The sequence below is a fragment of the Boleophthalmus pectinirostris genome, unplaced genomic scaffold (genome assembly GCF_026225935.1).
Source record: "Boleophthalmus pectinirostris isolate CB_2022bp ecotype Guang Dong unplaced genomic scaffold, ASM2622593v1 HiC_scaffold_3, whole genome shotgun sequence".
In the NCBI taxonomy this organism is placed as follows: Eukaryota; Metazoa; Chordata; class Actinopteri; order Gobiiformes; family Gobiidae; genus Boleophthalmus; species Boleophthalmus pectinirostris.
In genome coordinates, this window is record NW_026571299.1 from 20,340,673 (window position 1) to 20,365,531 (window position 24,859).

Genomic DNA, 24,859 nt, shown 5'->3' on the forward strand with positions numbered 1-24,859 from the left:
ACTGGGCACAAACTAAGAACCAAATAATGCATGCAACATTTGACTGGCCTAGTTATTGTTAACATACTTCCAGTGGCATTACATAACCCTCTTACCGTTGGTGAATAAATGTTTAAAGAAGAAATGAGAAATGTTATTGTGCAAAATCTATTTTTAAGAGCTTTTAAATTTTGTTTAGGTGCATTGTGTAACTCCTATCTGTGGAGATGTCTGGAATGTTCCACAGTATGACATTAAGCAGCTCTACCCTACATTTATTAAATTACTGGTGGTTTTATAGCTAGAAAAACAGGCATTCTGACTGTGAGTGAGGTTGCCTCTCCACAGATCTGACCTGTAACTTGGTCTGGTCTGGCCTTCATGCAGAGAGAAAGGTTTAATACCATACTGTTAAACATTCCAGACAAAGCAATAACATTTCCATGGAGAAAAGCATTTTCCACCGAAAATTACACAAAGCACCAATAACAAAACACAATAACGAAAAAAATAATAAAAATCCCCCATCCCTCTCTCCACATGCTCAACACAAAAGATTTTTAAGAGGTTTTAACCATATAATACTTGTTTTCCCCTCTCTTTAACTCACACAAACATGTATTTTGAGTGATTTGTGCATGTTTGACTAACATTTATTCTCCTGCATTCAAGATGCCATTGCTCTGATCGACCCCCAGTTTCCCCCCTACCTGTTAACACCCACTGCGCTATACTTACTTTGATCTCCAGTTTTATTTAAAAAATTGGTGAAGCATGTACATTTTTTTTATCTGCTTTATCTTGCCAGCATGATCCATGATCCTATCCAAAGGAGGGTCTGACAGCATGCAACATTTTGTTGTGATGACATTTACAGAGGCGTACCATAGGGGCAGGTGGGAATCAGCTCCCAATAACTCAGCATTTTTCCAACCTGGAAATCAGTGGAATTGTTTCTTTTATATTATAAATTATTTTAAATCAATATTGTGATCTAAAATTTTCAAAATATAACATTATGATCCACAGGTGTCAGGGATTCTAACTATATAGTATCTGCAAATGGGAGCGTGTCAGTCCAGGGAGTGGGTCTCTCCTTCATTGTGGATTTCCTTGGGGTTTATTTTTTCCCCACTGGTATTTTGGAGTTTTTCCTTGATGAGAAGAAGAGCCTAAGAACAGGGGACACTCTGGGACTGTCATCCATTTCCTTGTTTCCAGATAATGTTGGTTAATCTGCTCGTTAGTTATAAACCAATGAGTATTGAACTCTCTAATTTTCTAACTTATATTTTGCTTAAGTCCTGAGAGGCGAGTGCTATTGTGATTTTAGCCTACAGAAAAATACATAGAATTGAACATTACAATATGATTTATGGAGGCAAACTCAATAGAAAGTGCAGCCAAAATATATGCCCACAAAACATTAAAAACATTAAAACATATTAAGAATTTAGTAAATGGTCATATTTTTATATAGCGCTTTTCCACCTTCAAGGCACTCAGTCCGCACGGCCAGTGGTTTATGTTGAGAGCAGAATTCAAACCGGCAACCTTCATATCAGTGGACAAACACTCTACCAGGAATTCCAGTTTAAGATCATACTAGACCAAAAGCAAAAGAAATTAAAAAAAAGAAAGTTTGTGGTGTTTTGTTGAGTCCTGATAAACTGGACTGCAGTTTTGCGGTTACAAAACAAACCACATGGGTCAGGGGAGGTTGAAGCAAAATTTTCAAAAGTACTTAAGTTTTTCACAAGTGGGTAAAGTGCAAATACATGTACCTTTGACTACGATGGAGAGGCCCATGAGAGGCTCCCGGAGGGCGCTCCGCTTCCTCCACCTGCCTTCATCCGTGTGGTACATCTCTACCACCTTCATGGGTCTCTGGTCCTCCCCTACTCCCCCCACCACCAGGATTTGCTTCCCAAGAACAGCCACCGCCGCCCCCGCCCGTGGTGTAGGCATCTGGGGGAGAGAGATCCACTTGTCTCCCTGGTAAAAAAGACCAAAGTATGTCAGTTAGGTGGACAGGGTGGCTGGTAGAAAATCATATTTCAGTTTGAAATGTTGATGCTCCAAGGCAAGTTCAAAAGGTGCACTATGAGCTTAATCCTTGTTTTAATAGAAATCTAATAACAAAACAAAATAATATGACATTTTTGAAAGTTGTTCAGCCTTAGAAACTGCTCACATTCGGGCTGGGATCACAGTTTAGTTTTTCTTTGTATTTTTTGTTGCCAACTTGATTTTCATTTTGCTTTCTGCTACAAATATTTGTGTGTTAGTCAGTGCAATTGACCACAAAATACCATAATTGCTGCAAACTCCTGTCCAAACTATACTTCATTGGCTGTTAGATCATGCTATTTAAAGAGCCCCAAGCTGACCATTACAATCTGTAGGGCCAGGTACCATTAAAAGTTGTTGCAGTATTGTTCAGAAAACATTTGGGTATCAAAAATAAAAAGCTAATAAGTTTTGATGTGTTATGGTTCCTGGGAGAGCAAGATTTACTGTTTATAGCCGACACCATCACTATAAACTAACAATTAAAAAGTGCAGTTTTTATTCATAGACACTGTGTTTAATTGATTTATGAGCATTATGATTCAGTTTTGTTATTTACTTAAAAATAGTCTAAAATATAGTGTTCAGTTACTGGTATGGTAAAGGTATTGTCTATGTACTGAAAAGGTACATAACCCAAGAAATATGCAAATGATTTGATCAGGAATTGATAAAAGAATTGGTAGATTATTGATTTCACTAGTTCAAATAATGTGAATTGTTTGTTTTCTATATCGACAATGTAAAATAAATGTAATATAGACTAATCTGTAGCTGTGTAATCTAAAGATGTGTAAATTTACATTAAAGTAAATATAGGCAATAAACAACAATGAAGCAGTAACCCAAGAACATATTTAAACCACTAAAACTATGCTACATCTACAGTATTGTAGAAAAAAAACATGAGCTGCAATAAATAAACAGCAGAAAGAAATTTAATGAGTCATAGAAGTTATTAATTCAACCTTTCACATCTTAAATCTTATCATATAGCCAAAAAAAGAAAATGTGCACATGATAAATACTGACCCCAAAAATATTGCTCCAGCTTTCATATATTAAATGATAAGTCAATACAGTAATTATCATGCATAGTGATTTGTTGTTATTACCTCTGGGGAGTAGAGCTCTAGTGCCCCACATGGCCGTCCTCCAGCGTCACACCCCCCCAGCACGTACATCTGCCCCCCCACCTCGGTCAGGGTGTGGTAGACTCGCCCACTGGACAGACGGGCCAGACTCTGCCAGTGGAACTCCTGCGCTGAGGGCACCGCCATGGCCCTTAGCACCCAAGGGAGTCAATGAGGCAAACCACGAGCAGGCAGGGGAAAAGCTCCAGTTGGGTATTTTTTGATTAAGGCCCACAGAAAAACAGAAGTGGTGAGTGTGGACCCAGAGGGCAACCCAGGAGGAGGGGAGCAGGACAGGTCCAGGATTAGTTTACATCAGCCTGGTCTCTGGAGAGGGCACGACTGCTCACAGGGCCCTGCAGGTTAGAGGTGAAAAAAATTTAATCTAATACACAGCAAAATGACAGCTTTGTGTAAACATGTCAAGATGAGTGCATGTAATGTGTAGATACAGGATAAATTAAAACTATTATATGGAGAAGGCTCACCAAAATAATGATAAATGATATAATCTTAGCAAGAAGGCATTGTTAGTGAATACATACAGTAATGTGATATTGAATACTTCAGCATGGATCTTTAGAAAATATTAGAAAACAGTGAGGTTTAAAGGATTTGTGAAAAATATCTAATTGTATTCTATTGTAATATCTAAAAGTATTGCGATTTTAAAAAAGGATTCTGCTTAAAGTTGAAAGTTTAAACGCATCCACAAAAAAGACTGAATAATGAACTGACTAAAGTACAAGGTTAGCAGTTTTTATGCAGTTTTTATTTTTTTTATATATTTTTTTGTGGAATAGTAGTACTTGTAGTTCAGTTCGATTGTGATTAATCTTGCAGGCCTAATTAGAAATAGAACAACCAGGTATAACAAGTTTTTATGTGTGGAATTTTGCCAGGGTTTTGCTCCAAAAGCTGTTCAGAAAACTAAAACACTAAAATACTCAGTAGATTAAATATTCCTGACCAGCTAAAGATCTGAGAATGGAGTCACCAGGTCATCCACTGCCCCTGACAAGTTTCACTGACTAGAAGAAAGGTCACATGCAAAGAACAAACCATCTTAATCCAAAAAGAAATGTGAAAATTCTAGGTGCGAAAGTCTCTCTGTGATGCAACCATCTCTGTATTCCAAGCTTGAGTAATAATAGCACAAAACGCAATGCAAATCAACCATCTCCGATCTCATTACAACCTTTACGAAGTATAAGCTTTCACCTACCTCCACCATTACCAGTCTAAAGTGATCCCCCTCTCCTCTACTCGCCTCTTATTGGCCGGACGAGCAGTGACAAGCCAGCTGTAATGTTTGGTTTTCCTGTCTTGTTGTGATTCTGCCTTTTCCTGTGCTGTCCCTGTGGAGATGACGCTTCCTGAATGTAACCCACTTCTTGTGCCCATGTTCCTTTCAGAGGCGGAGGAGGAAGTCTGTCACTGGTGTGGGAGGCAGTTTCTAGAATAAACCCACCAGGCGCTCGCTGCACTAATCCAGTGCTGACACCATCACCTTATATGCTCCCACTATCTCCTCCTTAAGTTGTCAAACGGGGATTTTGATCATTTATTAGTGTGGGTCTTTGTGTTAAAATGAAGCAAAGCAAAAGCCAGGTACCAGTGGAAAAGAGTAAGAGAGTGTTAGGGAATAGGGAATGTTAAATATACCGTACTGCTGCTGTGTCCTTCAGCAAGACACTTCATCCACCTTGCTAGTTTCTTCATCTGATTTCTTCACCATCTTTAGTGACACAAATGGACTAAAAACTAAAGCTATAATAAGACATAATTAACAGAGAGTGAATGTAATTTTCTGCCACAAAAAAGCAAAAAGTTGAAAGGTGATACCGATTGATACTAAAACTAATACTGAAACTAGATCTTCATTTGAGGAGGTATCGAGACTGCAAAAAAATCACATTTAAGGATGTGCACTGAAATTGTAATGTATTACTAAAAAAGGAGCATGTTTTATCTTCATTGTGAAATCGTAATTTTTTATCAAGTATTGAGTCATTCCCTGAATATTAAAACCGAATTTTAGGATTGTGACAACACTAACATGCAGTGGAAATCTACAACAAGATGCTCTGGGCACTCGACTAGATCTTGACTCAATCTGAGAACAACCTTTAACCTCCCATAACACAACAGAAGGATTGAGACTTAAAGGTGCACTAAGTAACTTTTTGGATCAGGGTCCATCATCTGCTTGTTTCCATGGATGTGCCATTGAACAGCTCTACCTTACATTTATTCAATTATAGGTGGTTTTATAGTTAGAAAAACAAGTATTCTGACTGTGAGTGTTGTCTCTCCCCAGATTTAATTTGTAACACGGTCTGGTTTGGTTGCCATGAAGATAGAAAGGTTTAATGCCATACTGTGAAACATTCCAAACAAAGTAACATCTCCATGGAGACAAGCAGAATGAAAAGAAGTGATAGTTCATAATAAAAGAAAATCCACTTTTGAAGTTTTTCCTTCTCAAGCAAACTGCACAAAGACTACACAACTGCTACAAAATGATCCCCCTGCGGACCGCACAATATTAACCTCCCACCGGAAAGTATTCAAAGCTCAACGTGCCATTTCAAAACAAAAAAAATACTTTGTTCTTTTAGCCAACTACAACACACACACACACAAATGAATAAAACACACGCCTCAAAATCCCACAGTAACACTTTAAGCCCTTCTCGTGGCACTTTCCCATGTGTACAGAACATGCCCCAGTCTCCTCCTCCACACGCTCCCCCGTTAGCGCTGGGTTTTATCTACCTGTCACACCTTTGATTGTCCCCCACACAGAGGAATAAAGGACCGGGAGATAAAGAGAGGAACGTCCTTCAGAAGAAAAACTCCCGGAGCAGTCGCCATGGCAACAGCTGGGCTTTCCCATGAGGCGCAGCGTGGTTCGTTTGCACACGGTGGCTTATTGCTCGCTTTGCTGTTAATAATGACTTGTTTAAAGGGGCGCTATGTAAGTTTTTGGTGAAGGGTTCGCTAGCTGCTTGTCTCCATGGAGATGTTTTTGCTCTGCAGGGAATGTTCCATAGTGTAGCATTATCTTCTATTCATCAGCATCTATTTTACAATCAGTTTTATTGCTCAAAAATACCTTGAATAAACATGGTCCCTTGCTTGTCTGCATGGTAATAGATTTTTAATGTATTTTTTTTGCCATACTCTGTGTACAACAAGCACCTCCTGATTGTTTACACTGCAACGAATCCGCGTATCACTGTATAACCGTATTGGAAACGATCTGCATTCACACACGTCGTTTCTGTGTCCCCAGTCCTTCCTTATCCACACAGCTTTGAGCATATGTGTTTGCATTTTACAGAAACGAAACTTAAAACCGCATGGCTAATTTGCATACACTGAGCGCTCAAAACAGCTCGCTATTGATGCAGTTCAGCTTCTGTCGGACTAAAGGACACGACTCAGTGGATTATATGTGTTCTTTCTGTGACAGAGGGGTGTTCTGCTGATAGTGAGTCAGTTCTGTGCTTCTATTGCGTTGGAGATGGTTCATGTGAAACTTTTCAGAGATTATACGTCTGCAGGTCATACGCATAGACCGTGTATATGAATATATGCTAGCCTAAAGCATTTTGGCAGTGAATTAGCTACTTCGCAGTGCGGTTTTCAGGCATCCACACAGTGCCGGATCAGATCCGTACTCAGAATTCCTCCATCAGAAAAGTTGCATTGTCTTCCTTTAAAAAAAATACCTTTGCCATTATAGGCTGACCTCAACAGGAAGTAATTACCAATGTGAGGCCTTACCACTGTAGCAACCAGACTGATAAAGCATTAATTGCAATCTGTACCTATTTGGTTTGCGACATCATTTTTTGTAATTAACTGCTTGAACAGCTTGAGATCAGCATTAGGCCCACCAGCATCATCTGTAGTCATTTACAATCAGCAGGTCTCCAACTAGAAACTTTTAATTAAGTTGTGCAGCGGAGTTCAGGGACTCAGAATCAACATAACCAGTTGAAATGCAATCGCCATTCATCAAGTGGAATCTGTACAGCACTTGTTCAGTTCACTTCAGATCTGCTGTTGTGGAGCTATACCCACGGTACAGACCAAGCAATTCTCACTATAGACTGCACATAAGAACTGAAAGAACTACAGGTTTATTGAATTATTATTGAATTCATTCTGCTATCAAATAATCATTATCTGAGAGAGGTTTTGTGATGGACAAATAATCAAAATGATACAGGAAACATGTTAACATTAAAGGTCCTATATTGCACAAAACTGATTCTTGTGAGCTTTAAGTCATGTTATAATGTTGCTGCCTCCTCAAAAACTTACCTGGAGTTGTGTTTTGTTTCATTCACATATGTTTGAGTAATTCTGAATTATTAGTCTGTCTCCATCTCAAAAGCTCAAAATGCTCTGTTCCACTTTGTGATGTAATGAAGTGATACTTGAAAGCAACCTTTTACATTTAGTTCAGTAGCGACTGGGAATTCCAGGTCTGAAATTATCCAAATGATTCTAGTGAAGGTGTATGGAGTTTATAAGCACAGTGGAGTACTTCCTGTATTACCACATGACATCACAAGGTGGAACAGTGTTGTTTTTTTATTTTCTTTTTTTGAGAGAAACAACATTATAACATAAATCAAAGACTGAGTAATACACCCTTTAAGAGAAGCATCAACAGTGCCCAGTAAAGTAAGTCCTTCAATACATTCCTCTGTAGGCCTACCCCTTAACTAATGTGAAATTCTGTTTAGCATTTTTTCTATATCTGATCTAACATCAATATGGTTTCATAGTAATTGGCATATTTTATTACTGCTAAGGATTTTTTCAGACAGATGAAAGATAAAATATTGAAGAAGAAATCTATGGCTGTGGAGAGGACGAAGAGAAGACTGACTCGAGACTGGAGGAGGAAGTCAATAGGGTTAAGCTTGGGTACCCGACTTGTAAATGTAGTTTTCCCTCAAGAGTATGTCGGAAAAGCAGCATTTTGCATCAAAACTCAGACTGCTGTCCACTCTCTGCATCTAATTAGAACACATTTTATTGATCGCAAACTCAGACATATAAGTGCGATACTTTGGGATGAGAGTGGACTGGGTGAGGTACTGCTGCCCTGCTTAGTTTGGCCACCTAAAAAGGCTGTTCTAAAACCTGAAAAACGCAAGTGAATGCAAAGATTTGTGGGACCCTGCAACAAATTACACATCTTATAGGTTAAGGCAAAAATTGTCATGATTTGTTGGCACGTAATTGAAATCACAGTTATTTCAAACCATTACTTTCACTGTCAAAATTTACCTGTAGCGAACATATGGACCTAATATATTCTGTTAGTGATGTTTTGTGATACCTTTGTTTTGAAACTCTATCTTAATTAGAAAAGTAAATTTGCTCTACTTTTGATGGACAAAACAAGCACACATAATAATTGAAATTATGATTTTAAATTTGTTATTTTCACTGGCGTACGGATAATAGTGTCAGTATTAGCTTACTCTGTTCATAGTATGAAAATCTGGTTCACCAACTTTAAAAGAAGATTGTGGACTTACATAATACCTGGTTATGAGGGCTCTGATGCTGGACACAGAATGACCCAGGTTACTCTCACTGTTAGCGCTGTCTTTAGCAGGTAGCAGCTGTGAATGTCGGCTCCTGAAAAATCACACCAGTTATTTCAACATACAGAAATCTAGGCCGTTACTACAGCAACCGAGGCAGTGAGTATCTTGATGCCTGTGCAAACACATTTAATGTTATACCAATACTGCAATCTGTGGATGATTCAGGCCCATATGAGAAGCAAAGTCTTCGTCTGTCAGTACATACATGACTTTTTCTTTTTTTCATAACAGACCAAATAAAAGTAAAGGTTCTTATTCTGCTCTCTTTTCTTTTAGTGTTGACGACGATGACGATTATTTATGTTTTTGTTTGTTTTGTGATTTTAATGTATTTTTTTATTCTATAAAGCACTTCGAATTACTTTGTGTATGAATTGTGATATACAAATAAACTTGCCTTGCATTAGGTTTCACATATTGTGGTCATGTGTGAATTCAGAATAAAACAGAAAAGAAATGCATAGTGAAAATATTCAAAAATGTATAATAGATTTATTTATGCATTAGACAAATACTCTGATTACCACCAGAGGCAGTCAAACACTGCTCAAGCTATTACAAACATTGCAAAATTACTTATTTGGTCGATATGTATTGAGCATATTTTCTTGTAAATACAAAAACAGAAAAAGGTTTTATCACTGTTCCCAGGGGTCTGGCCTAACAATACTCAAAGTAACCCATTGCATGTTCAATTCCTTCAGTGTGATACAGTCTATTCTGTTTTGGCTTGCACACGTCTTATCTGGCTTAGTTCAGTACAGGCAGCCTCTTTGTGGCAGCCCTTTTCTATTGATAATGTGCACCAATTTACCACTGGCAGCAAGTGAATAAAGAGAGAAAATAGTTTGGCAGAAAACTGGTATTTTTATTTGGCATAGCTTTAGAGAGTGTTGGTGTTCTAATACAGTCATTATTTGCAGAATTATTTGGTAAATAAGATGGGTAAACACAATCATTTATATAGTTTTAATTAGTAATAGTAATCTGGTTCTGGTAATTTTGAAATAATATAGGCCAGTTTCACCCTGCAGAATTTGGGTGGGGCAGACTAAAATGTAGGTGTGCAAATATAGAGGTATATGTGTACTTTTATTTAGCAGGAGCCAGCCCTGCGTGTAACCCAGATAAATTTAGTTTAGACCTCAGTTAGTGAGAATTCCAATGGCCAAGTGCGGTACATTAATAATACTGCAGCACGCACAAGTAGTCCAGCAACTGTAAAATCATATTGTATATCACTGCTCTGTGCCCATCACCATGACATCGCCATAGCAAAAGTAAACAAATGTGAGTGGATTGTAGGGACTAGCTTCATTTAAAACACTGAAATAACTAATATCTGAGATATTTACAGACAGGCTTTTAAGATTCACATTCACATAGACATTTCAGTTTGTAGCCCTGGTCTAAGTGTAAAGCACGAGAATATTACCCCTAAGTGAAAGATCACACTGAAAGCTTGTTTTATTATAAAGGTTGATTTGACTCTCCATTTTCTGCAATGTCTGAACCTTGGCCTAAGCATTTAGCCTATGAGAACATTTTGGATGAGTGATTGCCATAACATTGTCTGAATATTATCAACAGGATATTCCCTCCTGAAAAAAATACTGCTAGCACTGTTAGGAGGCACAGTATAAGCTCTGGATATGACTGTCATTCATTGTAACCACAGTTGTCCCGGGGCAGACTAATAGTGGTGCCGCTGCCAATCTCTGCCTTTACGTACCTGGCCAAGGACATGATAACAGTATGTTATCATATCAGTTATCAAATCCATCAACCTTCAGTTATGTCACTTCTCAAGACATTCTTTTCTGCCTACTACTATAGGTGCATATTGGCGTCCTTTTATGCTGGCCAATCGAGCACATTTTTCAGCACCAGCGCCAGTATTGATACCAGTATTGGATTGGTGCATCTCTAGTTGCTAACATAATCTGCTGTTGTGTACAACATGTTCTCTTGCTCCTTTCTCTCAATAGTGTTGAGCTTAACCTCCAGGTCTCCACATGCCCCTGTGCTCCTGCCATGTGTCCACTCCGATTGGGTCTGTTCTTTGGCAGCTTCCCTTTTGCCTGAAGTCTGCATGAAGCCCTGAGCTCCAGCTGACTGGGTCCAGACAGGATTATGTGGATATGCTAGCTAAACAGAGCACTGCACACAAAGCTAAAATCTGATGGTTTTGCTACGACAAATTCACTCAACCACTTCTCCCTTTGGAGTGTCTAAGCTGCCTCCCGGATCAATACATTTGGGCCTGCCTCAGCCTCAAGGGAGCTCACAGCCAATGGCACCTCCTCCCTCTAATCTTATCTCCGCTGTGCCGACCTGAACAGACCGTGTGCCACTGCTAATAAATCACCCCCAAAGACAAAAAGACCATAGTGCACAATACAGAAGAATAACAGAAGAATAACATATCCTCAAATGTGAACTATCCAAATTACCCACAGTTGTTACCGCACTGTGTACCATACTTACTTAAACACTTTGTTTTAAGATGTATTTTTTATGTTTATTCCAGCTTTGATGTATAATTGTGAGGTGACATCTGGGGTGACTAATACAATTATGAATGCCATCAGATAGGACTTTATAGTTTGCTCACAATAATTAACAGGGTCGGGTAGAAGTTATAGCACATGATGGTATATGCGCAACATGATACGCCGTCCTTCATCCACAGACACACAGTGTCAGTAAAAATGTTTACAAATATGTTAAGAGAGACTCAAAATGTTGTGTTCTATGTTGACTAGTAATCAGTGACCGTTTTTATACTCATACAGGAGTCCTCCGAGGCTGTATATTATCCCCTTTTCTATTAAGCCTTGTCATTGCCAGAATGCGATACAACTTATTTAGGAGTCTGCTGCAAATTTTCCATTTTGACTTTGAAGACAATTTGGCTCTCATGAAAAGAAACCAAGGTTAGCTTAAGGAGAGCAAAGCTGGTGTTACGTCTGGTGAACTAAAGAAAGAAATTAAAACAAGCCGACTAAATTAAAACTAAAGTCAGTCCCCCTCAATTCTATAGGCTATGGCTCAGAAACCTGGCAACTGAAAAAGAAGGCAAAAGCATTTTCACATAACTGCATTGGAAGACAGGAAAAATATAAGAATGTAAAATCAGTAATAAAGAAGAAATTAATCATTAATCATTAACTGGGCAGAAGAAAGGTGGGAAGTAGTGCAGGTTGGATAAGAACGTAAGATTCCACCTTAGTCTTTTGAGTGACTGCAGCTTATATCCCTGTAACATTTGGCTGGGGGTCCATCATCTGCTTCTTTCTATGGCTTTGTTGTGCTGCCTGGAATGTTCCACAGTAAGACATTAAACAGATCTACCTTGCATTTATAAAATTATAGGGTTTTTTATAGCTCAAAAATACCTAGAAAAACAGGCATTCTGACTGTGAGCAGGGATACCTCAACACACATCTGAGCGAACTTGGTCTGGTTTGATATTCATGAAGATGGAAAGATTTAATACCATACTGTCAAACATTCCAGACAAAGCATTCTCCGTGGATTAAAGCATTTGATGGAGTCTCCAGTGGAAAAGTTACACAATGCACCTTTAGGATCGTGTACTGCAACTATTTTGTTAGTCTTTCCATTTACTAAAAAAGTACCTTGAGTTTTGGAGCTTACTGGGTGCTGAAATCTCACTGTGTATACTGAAATAGTATTCCACAGATTACAGTGACAAAATGCTCACGGCCAGCTGTTCCTGTGTCTATGTGGTGCCTGCAAACTGAATTAGCTGCTAATTGTGCCATGGCGGCTTCCAGCTACTTTAATGATAGAGCTACGGGCTAATCAGTTGTGGCTGGTTGTTGGCTGCGGTTGTTGCGGAGCAGTTGGCATTTCAGATCGGAGCTTCACGCAGCCGTCCCTGGATGTTTTGCTGGCTCTTATTTAAACGTTCATTTGTGTATGTGTGTGTGGAAGTGACAGATGCTGTGGAAGTGAATACATCGTAACCGTGGCAACTGAATTGTGTCGTCAGTGTGTGGCACGTACAACAGAAAGCATATGGAGTTCCCCCACTCTTGATGTTTTTCATTTAGTACAACTTATAAGTGTGAAAAATACATAAGATAAGAAGTCCATTCTAATTTCAGGATATATGCTGTAAATTTGTGGCTGTGATTGGACTGTCCCAAGTAAGGACGATTGTTTGATACACTTTATGGTCTGACTGAATAACTGAAGTCTCTGGAAAACTAATAATGCAAAAAAATAAATAAATAAATAAAAAATTAACTATGCCAAAATGTTAGATTGAAAATAAAAACTAAACTTGATAAGTAGGACCTTATGAATCTGAAATCGTATGCCAACAAGGTTATTTTTTTCTCTGAAAGTTTAGCCAGTATTATTCTGTGCTTGCTACATTTTTTTCAATGCTCCAGGCCATTTCTCAGTAAACAGAGGCTTGACGTCACACCTGTGCGAACTCTGCACAAGTCCCTCAAGGAAGCCGCTCTCAAATGCTGATTTATGTGCATAAAGGGTTTAAAGCGTCTGTGGAGAATCCCTCTGCATTTGATGGATTCAGCTTTGGACAGTCCAGGCCAATGAGGACAGACCATGGCCACATTATGTTTGCTTATTTACACCATAGTAATTGCACATTCACACTATATCACAGATGCACAAATGAGCCTCCATGTGAGAGTTGGAAACAGGTTGGTGCTCAAGTGGAATTAATCACTGAGGAGGTAAGAAACCAGGACGGAAATAGTCACAGACCTTTAGGAAGATGCAAACATCACTGGAGCTGTGTGTGAAGACTTGATATGCCTGCAACAAAGAAGATGCATGTTACATAACGGCATACATATTTCATTTACACAGTACTATATATACTCCAGGGCTGCGCAATATTGGAACAGACTGCAATATTGCTGTTCAGTTTCAGTATTGTGATTAGCAGTATTATTCACAGTATTGCAGTATTTTAATGTATACACAATAGTAATTTCAGTGCATGCCTTATTTTGCAAGCTAGTCTGTCATAATAAACAATCTACATTTTTTTATTTAAAAAACGCACTGTGTAACTTCTCTTCTTGAGGCACATCACCTGCTTGTCTCCATAATGATGTTACTGCTTTGCCTGAAATGTTCCACAGTATGGCATTAAACTTATCTTTGTATTTGACAACACCTGGACAAGCGTGTGGAGAGCTCACAGTAAGAATATATTTTGCAAGGTGTTTTTATGTTTGTAGAACAATAAAAACTCTACTGAGTAAATGCAACGAGGGTCCGTTTAATTTAATTTCATACTTTAGAGCATTCCAAGCCTCCAAAGCATTAGCATGACCTCGACTGGCCTGATGAACGCCCTCCCCCCACCAGGAAAGTTACAGAGTGCACTTTTAAAAATACACATTTATTTTTCATTAACCTTGGTGCGATATTGATTATTGCTTCAGCCAATAATGCAATATCAATACTTGCAGGATATTGTGCAGCCCTCATATACACTTGAGTCCTGTTGTCTCTTTTATGGCTTGCTGTGTAGGCATCAAGTTAGACCAGTGTGGAAGTAAGTGCAAGAAGAGAAGTAGAAGTGAGGCTTGTGATATTAAAGTAGGGTATATTACGAGGGGCACTGTCTAATGAGCAGCTGATAGCGTATGGCTTGCACAGCTAAAGCCCTAGAAGAAGCACTGGCTCTATTACTGAGGGGACTTGGGGACATTATAATCCCTGTGGCCTTATAAGTAATTACTATGTGATAGAGAGAGAATGGGCAACCTATCTACTGTCAGCAAAATTCTAATGAACTCCCTCATGGTTCCACCGTAGGAGTGTTAATGTGTAGTGTAGACACAGTATTTGGCAAAAACGCACTGGTTGGCTATCAAATATCCCTGACCTACTTTATATCAAAGGAATCTGCAGGTTGTTAATAAATAAATGTACGCGTCTGAAAATGTATTTTCTTTTAATTTGATGTTAAACTTTGAAGTGTTGTTTACAGAACCACAAAGGACCAAAGCAGCAAGTGCATGGTTTTGTAACAGTTATTTTTGCATTTCCCATCTGTGCCACTTTCTTTAACATCCTGCTTTTACATATTGTGTGTTGTTTATATAGTATGCTTTCATTTTCCTTCATTTTTCTTCTTTTTTTGGCATGATGATTTACCTGGTTTTATGCTGGATGATCTTCTTACACCCAACATACTGTGATTAAAGTGGACAGGGCAGTTTCAAATTCAAGAATAGGTTCATTTGCAAATATTTTTTCAATCTAAAACAAATCAATTAATATGTACACATTATTTTCTTAAGTGAGACACAGTCACATCAAAGCTGCAAATAAAAGCTCGGCATTATTACTTGGTCAGCCCAAGCATAGCCTATAGAACTGATATGAGTGCAGTGACTTTAAAGTAAGTAACTTTCAGTAAGTTTTATTTTTGCAATATCCCTCAAGGTTTTATCATTCTGGAGTGGTGTGAAGAGTGAGGGCCCCTTGGGGACCTGAGAGGAGGAAGAAATGTCACTCTTCTCTCTGAACATGTCTGCAGAGGCTGACTGTAGACAGCCCAGACAGACAGGCGCACTGAATATTGAATAAATGACCTTTCAAATCAAGACTGGACCGTCTTTACAGTCAAACCATTGTCATAAGAAATGGTACAATAGATCTATCATCATCAATCATGCGATGGCCTTACCACAACCTACTGCAGCTGCACCACTATAGTACACAAATAAAGTACAGGGTTTACTAGACAATAACTTTATGTTAAATTAGTACAGAAGAGCCAAACTATATTTAAGGTCTTTATAGGTTAGTTAGCTTATGTTTTCCCTAAAAACATGTAATGAACTACCATAGTCTGACCAGATATTAGCATTGTCTCAAAGTAAACAGCCTACAGACTGTAGCAACATGAGCCAATAGGCTTGTGTACAATGCTATGGTTTGATCATCAACTAGTGAGCAAGCGTGCTCTGCTCTCGTGGATAATTCTCTTGTTGCTTTTTTACTGTTAAGGCACATCGCCAAACATTAAGTGCAGAATGAACATGCAAGTCATAAATAAATGATTAACTTTTGCTGAAGCTCTGCTCATGTAGCCCAGTAAAAGAACAGGACACGCTTCTGCTGGTTCAAACACTTTTCATCTGATCCTGATCCGCGTAAACCTGAACAAGTGCTTCGCCTTTTGGATGCACAAAGCGAGGTCTATTCAGAGGCTACTTACTTGAATTGTTCGCGTTTTAGGTTCCTCTGTCCTCTGTAAGGACCGTTCCGTGTCCTTCGCCTGTCCTCCTTTTAGATGCGAGCGGACGGAGCCGAGGATGAGGAGATGGGTGGATAGATGCGAAGAAGCGAGGCAAGTGCGCGCGGCTCAGAGCTCTCTCTTCCCGCCAGCGCTACACGGCACAGCTGCCCTCGCGAGCCCCATATAACGCCATTATGTGGGTCACAGATGAAGTATTCATCTCCAACTTTCCCCGCTTTTTTCCCAAACCATCGCTCATGGTCCGAGGTACAAGCAGCGTGGAGAGGGAGAATGCTGGAGCCTTACCGTGTGTAATAACCTACATTCAGGAGCTCATTTATAAATAAGCCATATTCACAGTGCTCTGGACCTAACTGCTGTTTCCAATATCAGTAATTTGTCTTCCTCGTAAAAGTTACTTTTTGGGTCACTTTTTTGCCTGCCCCCAAAACTTTTGGCCACAACCCCTCAGTCAACACCTGAGTAACCTTCTGCCTTTATAGGAAACATTCTTTGGTTTTAATTTCTCACATAATTGGAATTAATTCAACAATAATACTTCAGGTTCTTATAAACACTATAATGTTTCAACAGTTAGCAGTTAGCCTATATATATATATATATATATATATATATATATATATATATATATATATATATATATATATATATATATATATATATATATATATATATATATATATATATATATATATATATATTATATATTTGTTTGTTCAAATAGGCAGTGTTTTCTATGCAGAAGTGGTAGACCTACATATTGACTTAAATCAAAATCTTAAATCAAAAATGCTATCCTATCTTGCTACTGCTTGCTACTTGCTCCTGCTACTGGGCTCCAGAGAAAAAATATTATAGGCTATATGTTAAGAAAATAATAAGAAGTAAAATATAGTGCAAATTAACCTAAACAGCCAAACCGGTAGAGGGTTTGTGCTTATTAAGAGTTAGAAATGCTTATAACTCTTAATAATCACAAACCCTCTACCAGTTCATAAAAAAAAGTTATGTTTATTACTGGTCCTTATGAGACAAAAGGTCTCACGTGACATAAGTCCCTGACCCTGACCACTCAATGTTTCATAATATTTGATGATTTCTTTTCACTGCAGATTTGCAACACCACTGACTGTATCTTTATCTCAGCACTTATTTTTAGACTGATAGACACTTCTGCTGGGGTGGTAGTTATTAGCCATCAAAAACAACCCACCACGCACCCACGTCCCCTCAGAGTATAGCCTAGTCTTTGGACAGAAACATGGACCTCACTCAGCAGTGTGTGCCCTGTGGGAGATGGCTGATTACAGCACCATGATTCTCTCTCATTCACTGGACACACACACTGTCCCACTGCACCCCTCACATCTGTTCTTCAGCTCATTGAATATGCCTTTTCAACTATATGGATATTGTGAGAGAAAGCCTCCATGTGCTCCTCTGTCAGTGCTCTTTCGGAGTAGGCAGAGTCTGGGGCTGACAGCTGGCCGTTCATATAATTGGATTGCAGACTTGTCATTCTCTATCACTGATGTTTCCATTGGAGCAGAACTGGTTTGGGAATGGAATCCAGTGCTCCATCTATAATTCAACTGAAACTCAAGATGTGTATGCCAGCACTTTTTACTTGGCAAAACTCACTATTTGTACAAGGAGCAAGGACCTGCGGCAGCCTGGTTTGACAACAGCTACACTAAATGAGACACAGTATTTTTGGTTTAACTAGACAAACTAAAAGCTTTACACAGAAGATATAATATTACACACTGAACATCACAATGAAAAGCTTAAAAGATGCAGCTTACAAGATCATGTCTGACAAAATTCTGCTTGTAAAGTGGCAATTTATAACAATGTTTCCAAAATGTTTGCAATTTTCGATTGCTTTTTCTTTCATGTTTTTCAGTTTGGAGCACAATCAGTGTAATTCAAGGGTGATATCTGCAAGAGATTTTACACCATAATTGAACATTTTACAAGCACAATAAAAGATGTTTTGGTTAGTGTACTCTAACAGACTCATAATACATCCTCAAGTTTAGGATGTTATCCTGAAATTGTGCCAGTATTTTAAAGGTGTACAGACTAATATTTTTGGATAGTTTGTCACCTGCTTGTCTCCTTGGAGAATTGGAATGTCCCAAAGTATGGCGTTAAATTAATCTTCATTAACACAAGCAGGTGGCAACACCAGGCTAAGTGACTTTTTAATGAGCAACAAAAATATCTGTTATTCAAAAAAGGCAAAATGTATTAGTCTGAAGCCATACTGTTGAACAGTCAAACAACAACATCTAAAGAGACAAGCAGATGGCAGAGCCTCGAGCAGAAAGGTTACACAATGCACCTTTAATGATTCATATTTTACTAAACAGGAAAAACTCTCATACTGCTTAGACCTTCAAACACCTACTGATGTGTTTTTTGAGGACATTTGATCATTTAAAATATCTAATGTTTTGTTTTGAATACTTAATTGCTATGATAACTGTATCCATTTTTCATGTTGCTTAGAAGTACTAGTACACTGAGTTTTTTGTTTGTTTGTTTGTTTGTTTGTTTATTTGTTTATTCATCACATAAAAGTTTATTTTTTGAGAGGGATCTGGCTGCAGACCCACAGGACCCTCACATGACTTAGCTCCATCCACAGGTCTTTCAAAGTAAACAAACTGCTCCTGCTCTTCTGCCAAACTGCAATATTTCCTGGGCACTGTTTTCAACGTAACATTACAAAAGTTGACATTGTTTTACACCAAAGACAAGCCCAAATACTTTTCCTATCTTTATCCATTACACATTTGTGCCTAATCTTAACCAGACACAGGGCTTACACATACACATGGACAAACTACTAATTTCCCTACACAAGCAGAAAAGACTACGGTCAACGGTTAATTTCAAATTAGGAAACTTAAAAATGTATTGGAGATGTATAGTCTTTGAAGGGAAAATAAATGCAAAAAATGTAACATTTAATGTCAGTTTAAACACCTTTAGTAACAGCAAATTAAATTAAAAAAAAAGCAACACTAAGACTTTTGGGTGGAGGTCTGCAGCCGAACTTACTTGTATTTTTCTGCAAATATTCACAAAAGACAGCACAGTGATTTTCTTTGAACCAACCCTTACTGAAGAAGAATTTGTAATTTAAACCAGTGGGGGAAAACAGCTTGTCCTGTCTTTCCCATTGAAAAGCTGCCTTGGTTTGTGTAGTGGTTTGCAGCAGCCACTTAACTGCTTCTCAAAGAGGGCATGTGTGAGAGCGAGCTGGTGCTAATGTACTCAGATCTGTGCGGACAGGTCCCTGCATCTGCTGCTGGCCTGGCTGAATAATAGTGTGGGCTGCTGGCTCTTGGGACTGACCCACTTTACTTCTTGTAAGTGCCAACTCATTTCCTTTGAAAATAGGCAAAGTCATGCATCCATATTAGTTACAGGCCTCAGCTTACAGTGCTGAAATCCATGTGCTTCAGAATGATGGAAAACTAGGACTGTCCATAGCAATTAACAATTTAAACAAAATATTAAGTCTTTTGAATGGTGGAAAGTCCTCTGTATGTCACCAGGAAGCTGAAACCCATGGATAAGCACATTTAGACTATAAAGTAAGAAATAACATACTACTACTACTACTATTACTACTACATACATACTACTACTATTTCCTAAACTTCTGTCTCTTTATTTATTTATTTAGCTTCTTGTTAAAGCCAGATCTCAGAACCTAAGCAGGGCTGGGCTCGGTTAGGACTGCAAGACCGCTGGGAATATCAGGTGCCACAGTGGGGCGCCAGTGGCAAAACTGTTCGTGGGCAAGATACTTCACCCAAATTTCTCAGTAAGGTGGTGTGTGCGTGAGTGTTCGTGGTGGTTGGAGGAGCTGATGGTGCAGATTGGCAGCCTTGCTTTTGTTAATACCTCAGGGCAGCTGGCTACAATAGTATCTTACCACTACAGAGTATTGAGTGAATGAATAATGCACCTTTGAGCAGCTGGAAAAGCACTATGTATGACTAATGCTTTGTTTATTTATTTATCTGTTTATTTATCCATTCATTCATTCTGCTTTTTTATTACATCAATATAACCTCATAATATGGTTACTGACTGACTGGTGATGATTTTCCAGCCCTTTTCCTTGAGTCGCTATTTGCATCCTTTCTACTTAACATGCTTATCCTAAATATATCTACTCTACCTCTCTACCCATGCACCGCTAACATTTGTAAGGATGGAGCTGCTATAGAACACCCCTGACACATTTCAAACGCTGGATGAGCTGAGATGAGACAGGAGGAAGCCTTTTCATGCCTCTGAATTCCAAATGAATCTGATAACGAATTCCCTTATTCTCCTTATCGTCACAGCCTTCTCCATAAAAAAGATGTAATCATAAAACGCTAATTAACACGTATACCGTACACCCAGTCGAAGGCACGGTGTATAGAAATAGGTGCCTTCTCATAGTATACGGGCACACAGCCAGGACGCCCCAGGTAGGAGCTTTCATTTCTGGGGGCCCTCGTCTTGCTAACTGCCTGCCTTCATCCGCTTTGATCACGCCGGAAATACCGAGAGCAGACACTTCAATCATGCTGTCTGTGAAGAGATCCAGTGCGGTGAAGCGTCCTGTGCTCTGGGACTTTTGTATGGTAATTTGTTATGGAGGTGGAGGGGCGTCGCAAGGGTTGTTTTTGCAGAGGAGAGGCTTTGAAGTTGGTTGGAAGGGTCCATAGATGCATCGTGAGATTAGAAATGCAGTGGTAATTGTTCTGTCCCTGTCTCAGATGAAATAACGAGGAAATTCTTGCATTTTTGACCTTCAAGCAGCGACCAATTGGCTTGGATCTGTTATTGTCTTCAGATGCCTGGTAGTCCCCTGCTGCCTTGAGATTTTGAACCTTTTCACTAAGTTAATTTGAGGCATTGATGATATGTGGGTAATTTTGTCTCCACATCGACCACGGCATATTGCATCATTTTTTTCAACAGACAATCCTGGTTTCATTCTGTGATTCATCTTACTCCACCAAGTAATAGCTGAAGCTCCAAGGACCCATGGGCCTTAGTCTATAAGTGTACAGAGGATTAATGGTATATATGGTCAGACAAGCTGTTTTTTTTTTTATATATATATATATATATTTAAGGTTATTGTCCCCCGTAGGTAAATTTATCCACTGCATTTGACCCATCCTTTAATGCCACTGGGACAAATGGTCAAGGAGCAGTGGGAACAACAGTATAACGGTCAGTCTTCCATCTTCAGATCTAAACAACAAGCCCACTAGGAACTATGGGTAATACAAAATCTCAGACCACTGCAAGAAGGGTAATCATCTCATGGATTGGGGCATTGCTAAGATCATAGGCACAGGGAGCAACAAATACCCATGCTGGATCAGAGAATCCATACAGGTCTGGAAACGCCTCCAGTTTAAATGTCCAGGCATCTCACTTCATGTGGCCATAGAAATGAGTGTAGTGAGCGAGTGCAGCCAAAACATTCACATTATGCTTAAACAGAGGTTTATTTCTAACCCTATTGTTTTGCAAAACTCTATAATATAATATATCTATTGTAAAACAAAAGACATCAGGTCAGGAAGAGATAAGCATGTAAACTAGCAATCACACGCACACACAAGCATGTTATTACATTACGGTTTTATACAGGAGTCTCGGTGCCGTGGTGGCCCTGCTGAGTAGAAAGCCGTAAACAAGTTCAATGCATTGGCTGTTATAAAAAGTAATTTGAGTTTTACTTGTGAGAAAAGATTGCCAATTCTTCACAAGGGCTCCAGCTGTGACCAAAGTCCAAATGCATTTCTTTTTTTCCAGGGCCATGGCTGAGAGATTCAGTAGCTCTTTTGAGAAACTGTAATTGTTAAGCTGTACCTTGGTATGCTTCCATTGCACGGTGCCTTGCTGTTCATTCTGCTGGAGAAGAAAGCATTGTATTGAGTAAGAATCTGATCATCTCCAAACTGTGCATGCGGCGATTGCGAAGACTGTGTGGACCGGAGTCAATCAGAGAGTCCCATTACAGGCTCATGTTCACAGCGTGCAGAATCATCATGTAAACGTCAAACATGGCTGATCACACTTCCTAATCAGACATGTAGAGGAGCACTGGAGTCCTGCTGCTCAGTGAGACACATCTGTTGTCTACTAGTCACACTGACAGTCTCTCTCACTGTGTGGACCAAGATGATGTGCAATGGGGCTACCAAGATGAAAGGGTATTTAGCGTGCACAAATCTACAAATATAAAGTAATGAACTGAAAAAAATAGGCTTGGGACAAAGGAATGAATGCTACAAGCAAAGTGAACACCTAAATTGTGCTTGTGAGGTAAACTTAAAAATGTATGTATTTTTGTTTGAATTTATTTTATTTTCTGACAGATGATTGAGTTGTGCATAAAAAGACCCAAACATATGATTCACAAACAAAAACGACAGTAACACATTTAGTAGAGCGTTCACTAATTTGAAGACTGGCGTTCAAATTCCATTCTCTATATAAACATCATTGGATGCGCAGTCAGATCCACTGACCCACAGGTTGGCAGTGCAATTGTGTCTTTGTGCAAGACACTTAACCTACCTTGTCCCCATTGTTTGCAAGCAGTATGAATGTGTGTGAATGTGTGTGTGAATGGATGAGTGGTTTTTTGACCTAAAGTGCTCTGAGTGCCTTGAAAGTGGAAAAATGTTATATAAAAATGTGACCACTGACCAAATAAAGATCACTGAATTTCTGAATAGGTGTTCCTCCGGCTACAAACTCAACCTGTGAATCTGAAAAGCTGGTCTACTGTCTGTAAATGTCTCAAATATCCATGATTTCAGTTTTTAAAATGAAGTTAGGCCCTAGAAATGGAGCTTGTCTCCTAGCAGCTGAGCATTTGTTTACCCATTGCGATTGTGATATCATGATGATGGCCACAGGGCAGTGATGTCGAACAGTGATTTGGATGGTGATGGACTATTTGTGTGTTATGCAGTATTAACACACGGCAGTAAGCCACTGGATTTCTCACTGACCATGGTATAATTCTTTGGTAGTATTGTATTTTGGAATTGTATTTTGGAATAGACTTTTTCTGAATTGCAGGTGTCCCTATAGGGTCCATTTAAGAAGTGCACTGCAGCAAAGAAAATAGGTGTCATCCTCTCTAAATGGGTGCTAATATATTGGTTCTTCTTGAGTAGATTCTAATGTTGGGTAAGTTTCCACACTAGTCGCAGATTATTAAAAAGGGGTTCATGATTAAAGGGCAGAGGGGTGACTAATGAAAGCTGAAAGATTCTTGTACTGGGCCCCTGGGAGCAATCTTCTCTCTTATTGCCTTCACTGATCTCCATTCACCCGTAGTGTTTACCATATTTTAAACCCATCATGTCTGGCTTTGTCATTCATATTCTTTGCCAACAAACAAGAAAAATATTAGACCAAAACACTAAAGAGGACTATTCTTTATCATCAACAGTTTGAGCTGAGTAGTTGGCCTTTTGGACTAGAGAAGAGTGACTTAAATCATTCCCCGGAGTGCATAATTATAATATGACTTTGGCTGTCTAAAAGTCATAGAAACTGCTATCCATTTAGATACTCATAAAAGTTGGAAAATTAGAGATGTAATAATGTCCATATTTAAAGGGCCCATGTTACACTATTTTCTGATCTATGTTATAATGTCGTTTCTTCATCAAAAACATACCTGGAGTTGTGTTTTGTTTCATTCACACATGTTAAACACTACTGCTATCTGGTAATACAAAGTGCTCCTCTGTGTTTTTAAATTCCATAAACCTTTACTAGAATAATTTTGATCATTTTAGCCCTGGTATTGCCATTCTCTGCTGACCTAAAGGTAAAAGGTAGCTGTTAACTTGAAAACTACCACTATGTGACATCATAAAGAGTATTTTAAGATTTGGTTATGTCGACTGACTAAAAAGAAGGGATTGCTAAAATGTGTGAATGAAACAAAACACAACTCCAGGCATGTTTTTGATGAGAACAACATTATAACATGGCAAAAAGCACACAAGAGTCAATTTTGTGTATTAAAGGATCTTTAATAGTCAGTTTTTTGAAGTTAGAATTTTATTTCACACAGTTTTGACTGAAACATTTTACCACCTTTCCCTCTATCCCCCATATCAGCCCTGCACTATCTCCTCTCTCCCCCCGACTGGATATTTCATTTGGAGGAGCGCTGGGCTGTTCCTGGGGGAGCCTCCTCTCTGCCGCACCGCTGGACATGGATGTGCTGTAATCCTCCCCATGCCGAGCACAAGGCGTCATGTGATTTCACGGCTCTGACTTTCATTTCCTCATACCCACATCCCCTCGCATCCTCCCGTAGACTCCACTCTTATTGTCGCTTCTGTTGTGGTATAAATAGTTGTTTATTTGTAAAGCATAGTTGTATTTGGCAAGTATGGGGATTTTGACTGCTGCTTTTTGTAAAAAGGTTAGCAATACTGACGTTGTGTCCTTAGACAAGACACTTTACATTCACTCTTGCCTCTGTCTGATAGTGGTAATTGTTTGCCTGACCAGCCAGTCCCATCTATATATTCTGTTTGAATCCAGGAAAGCCATAGAACCCATAAAGCGTGAAAAACCTCTGTCCTACCTTGAGCCTTCAACCACAGCTATTAATTTGTATCACATGTAACTCAAATGTGGAAAACATCTCCTCTAGGATATTCTCCTAACATTCAGAAATATAAAATATA

General features: G+C 39.0%; 1 protein-coding gene across 1 annotated transcript in view; it reads right to left on the reverse strand.

Annotated features, from left to right (window-relative positions):
- klhdc8a (kelch domain containing 8A) overlaps positions 1-16,121 on the reverse strand; it is a 34,721-nt gene extending 18,600 nt beyond the window's left edge. The window contains exons 1-5 of the mRNA XM_020931024.2: positions 16,062-16,121; positions 13,586-13,636; positions 8,757-8,852; positions 3,165-3,538; positions 1,764-1,974 (exon numbers count right to left, since the gene is read on the reverse strand). Coding sequence (XP_020786683.2) covers positions 1,764-1,974; positions 3,165-3,329 — 376 coding nt within the window. The 5' untranslated portion in view covers positions 3,330-3,538; positions 8,757-8,852; positions 13,586-13,636; positions 16,062-16,121. The remainder of the gene's footprint in view (positions 1-1,763; positions 1,975-3,164; positions 3,539-8,756; positions 8,853-13,585; positions 13,637-16,061) is intronic.
- Positions 16,122-24,859: the final 8,738 nt, after the last annotated feature.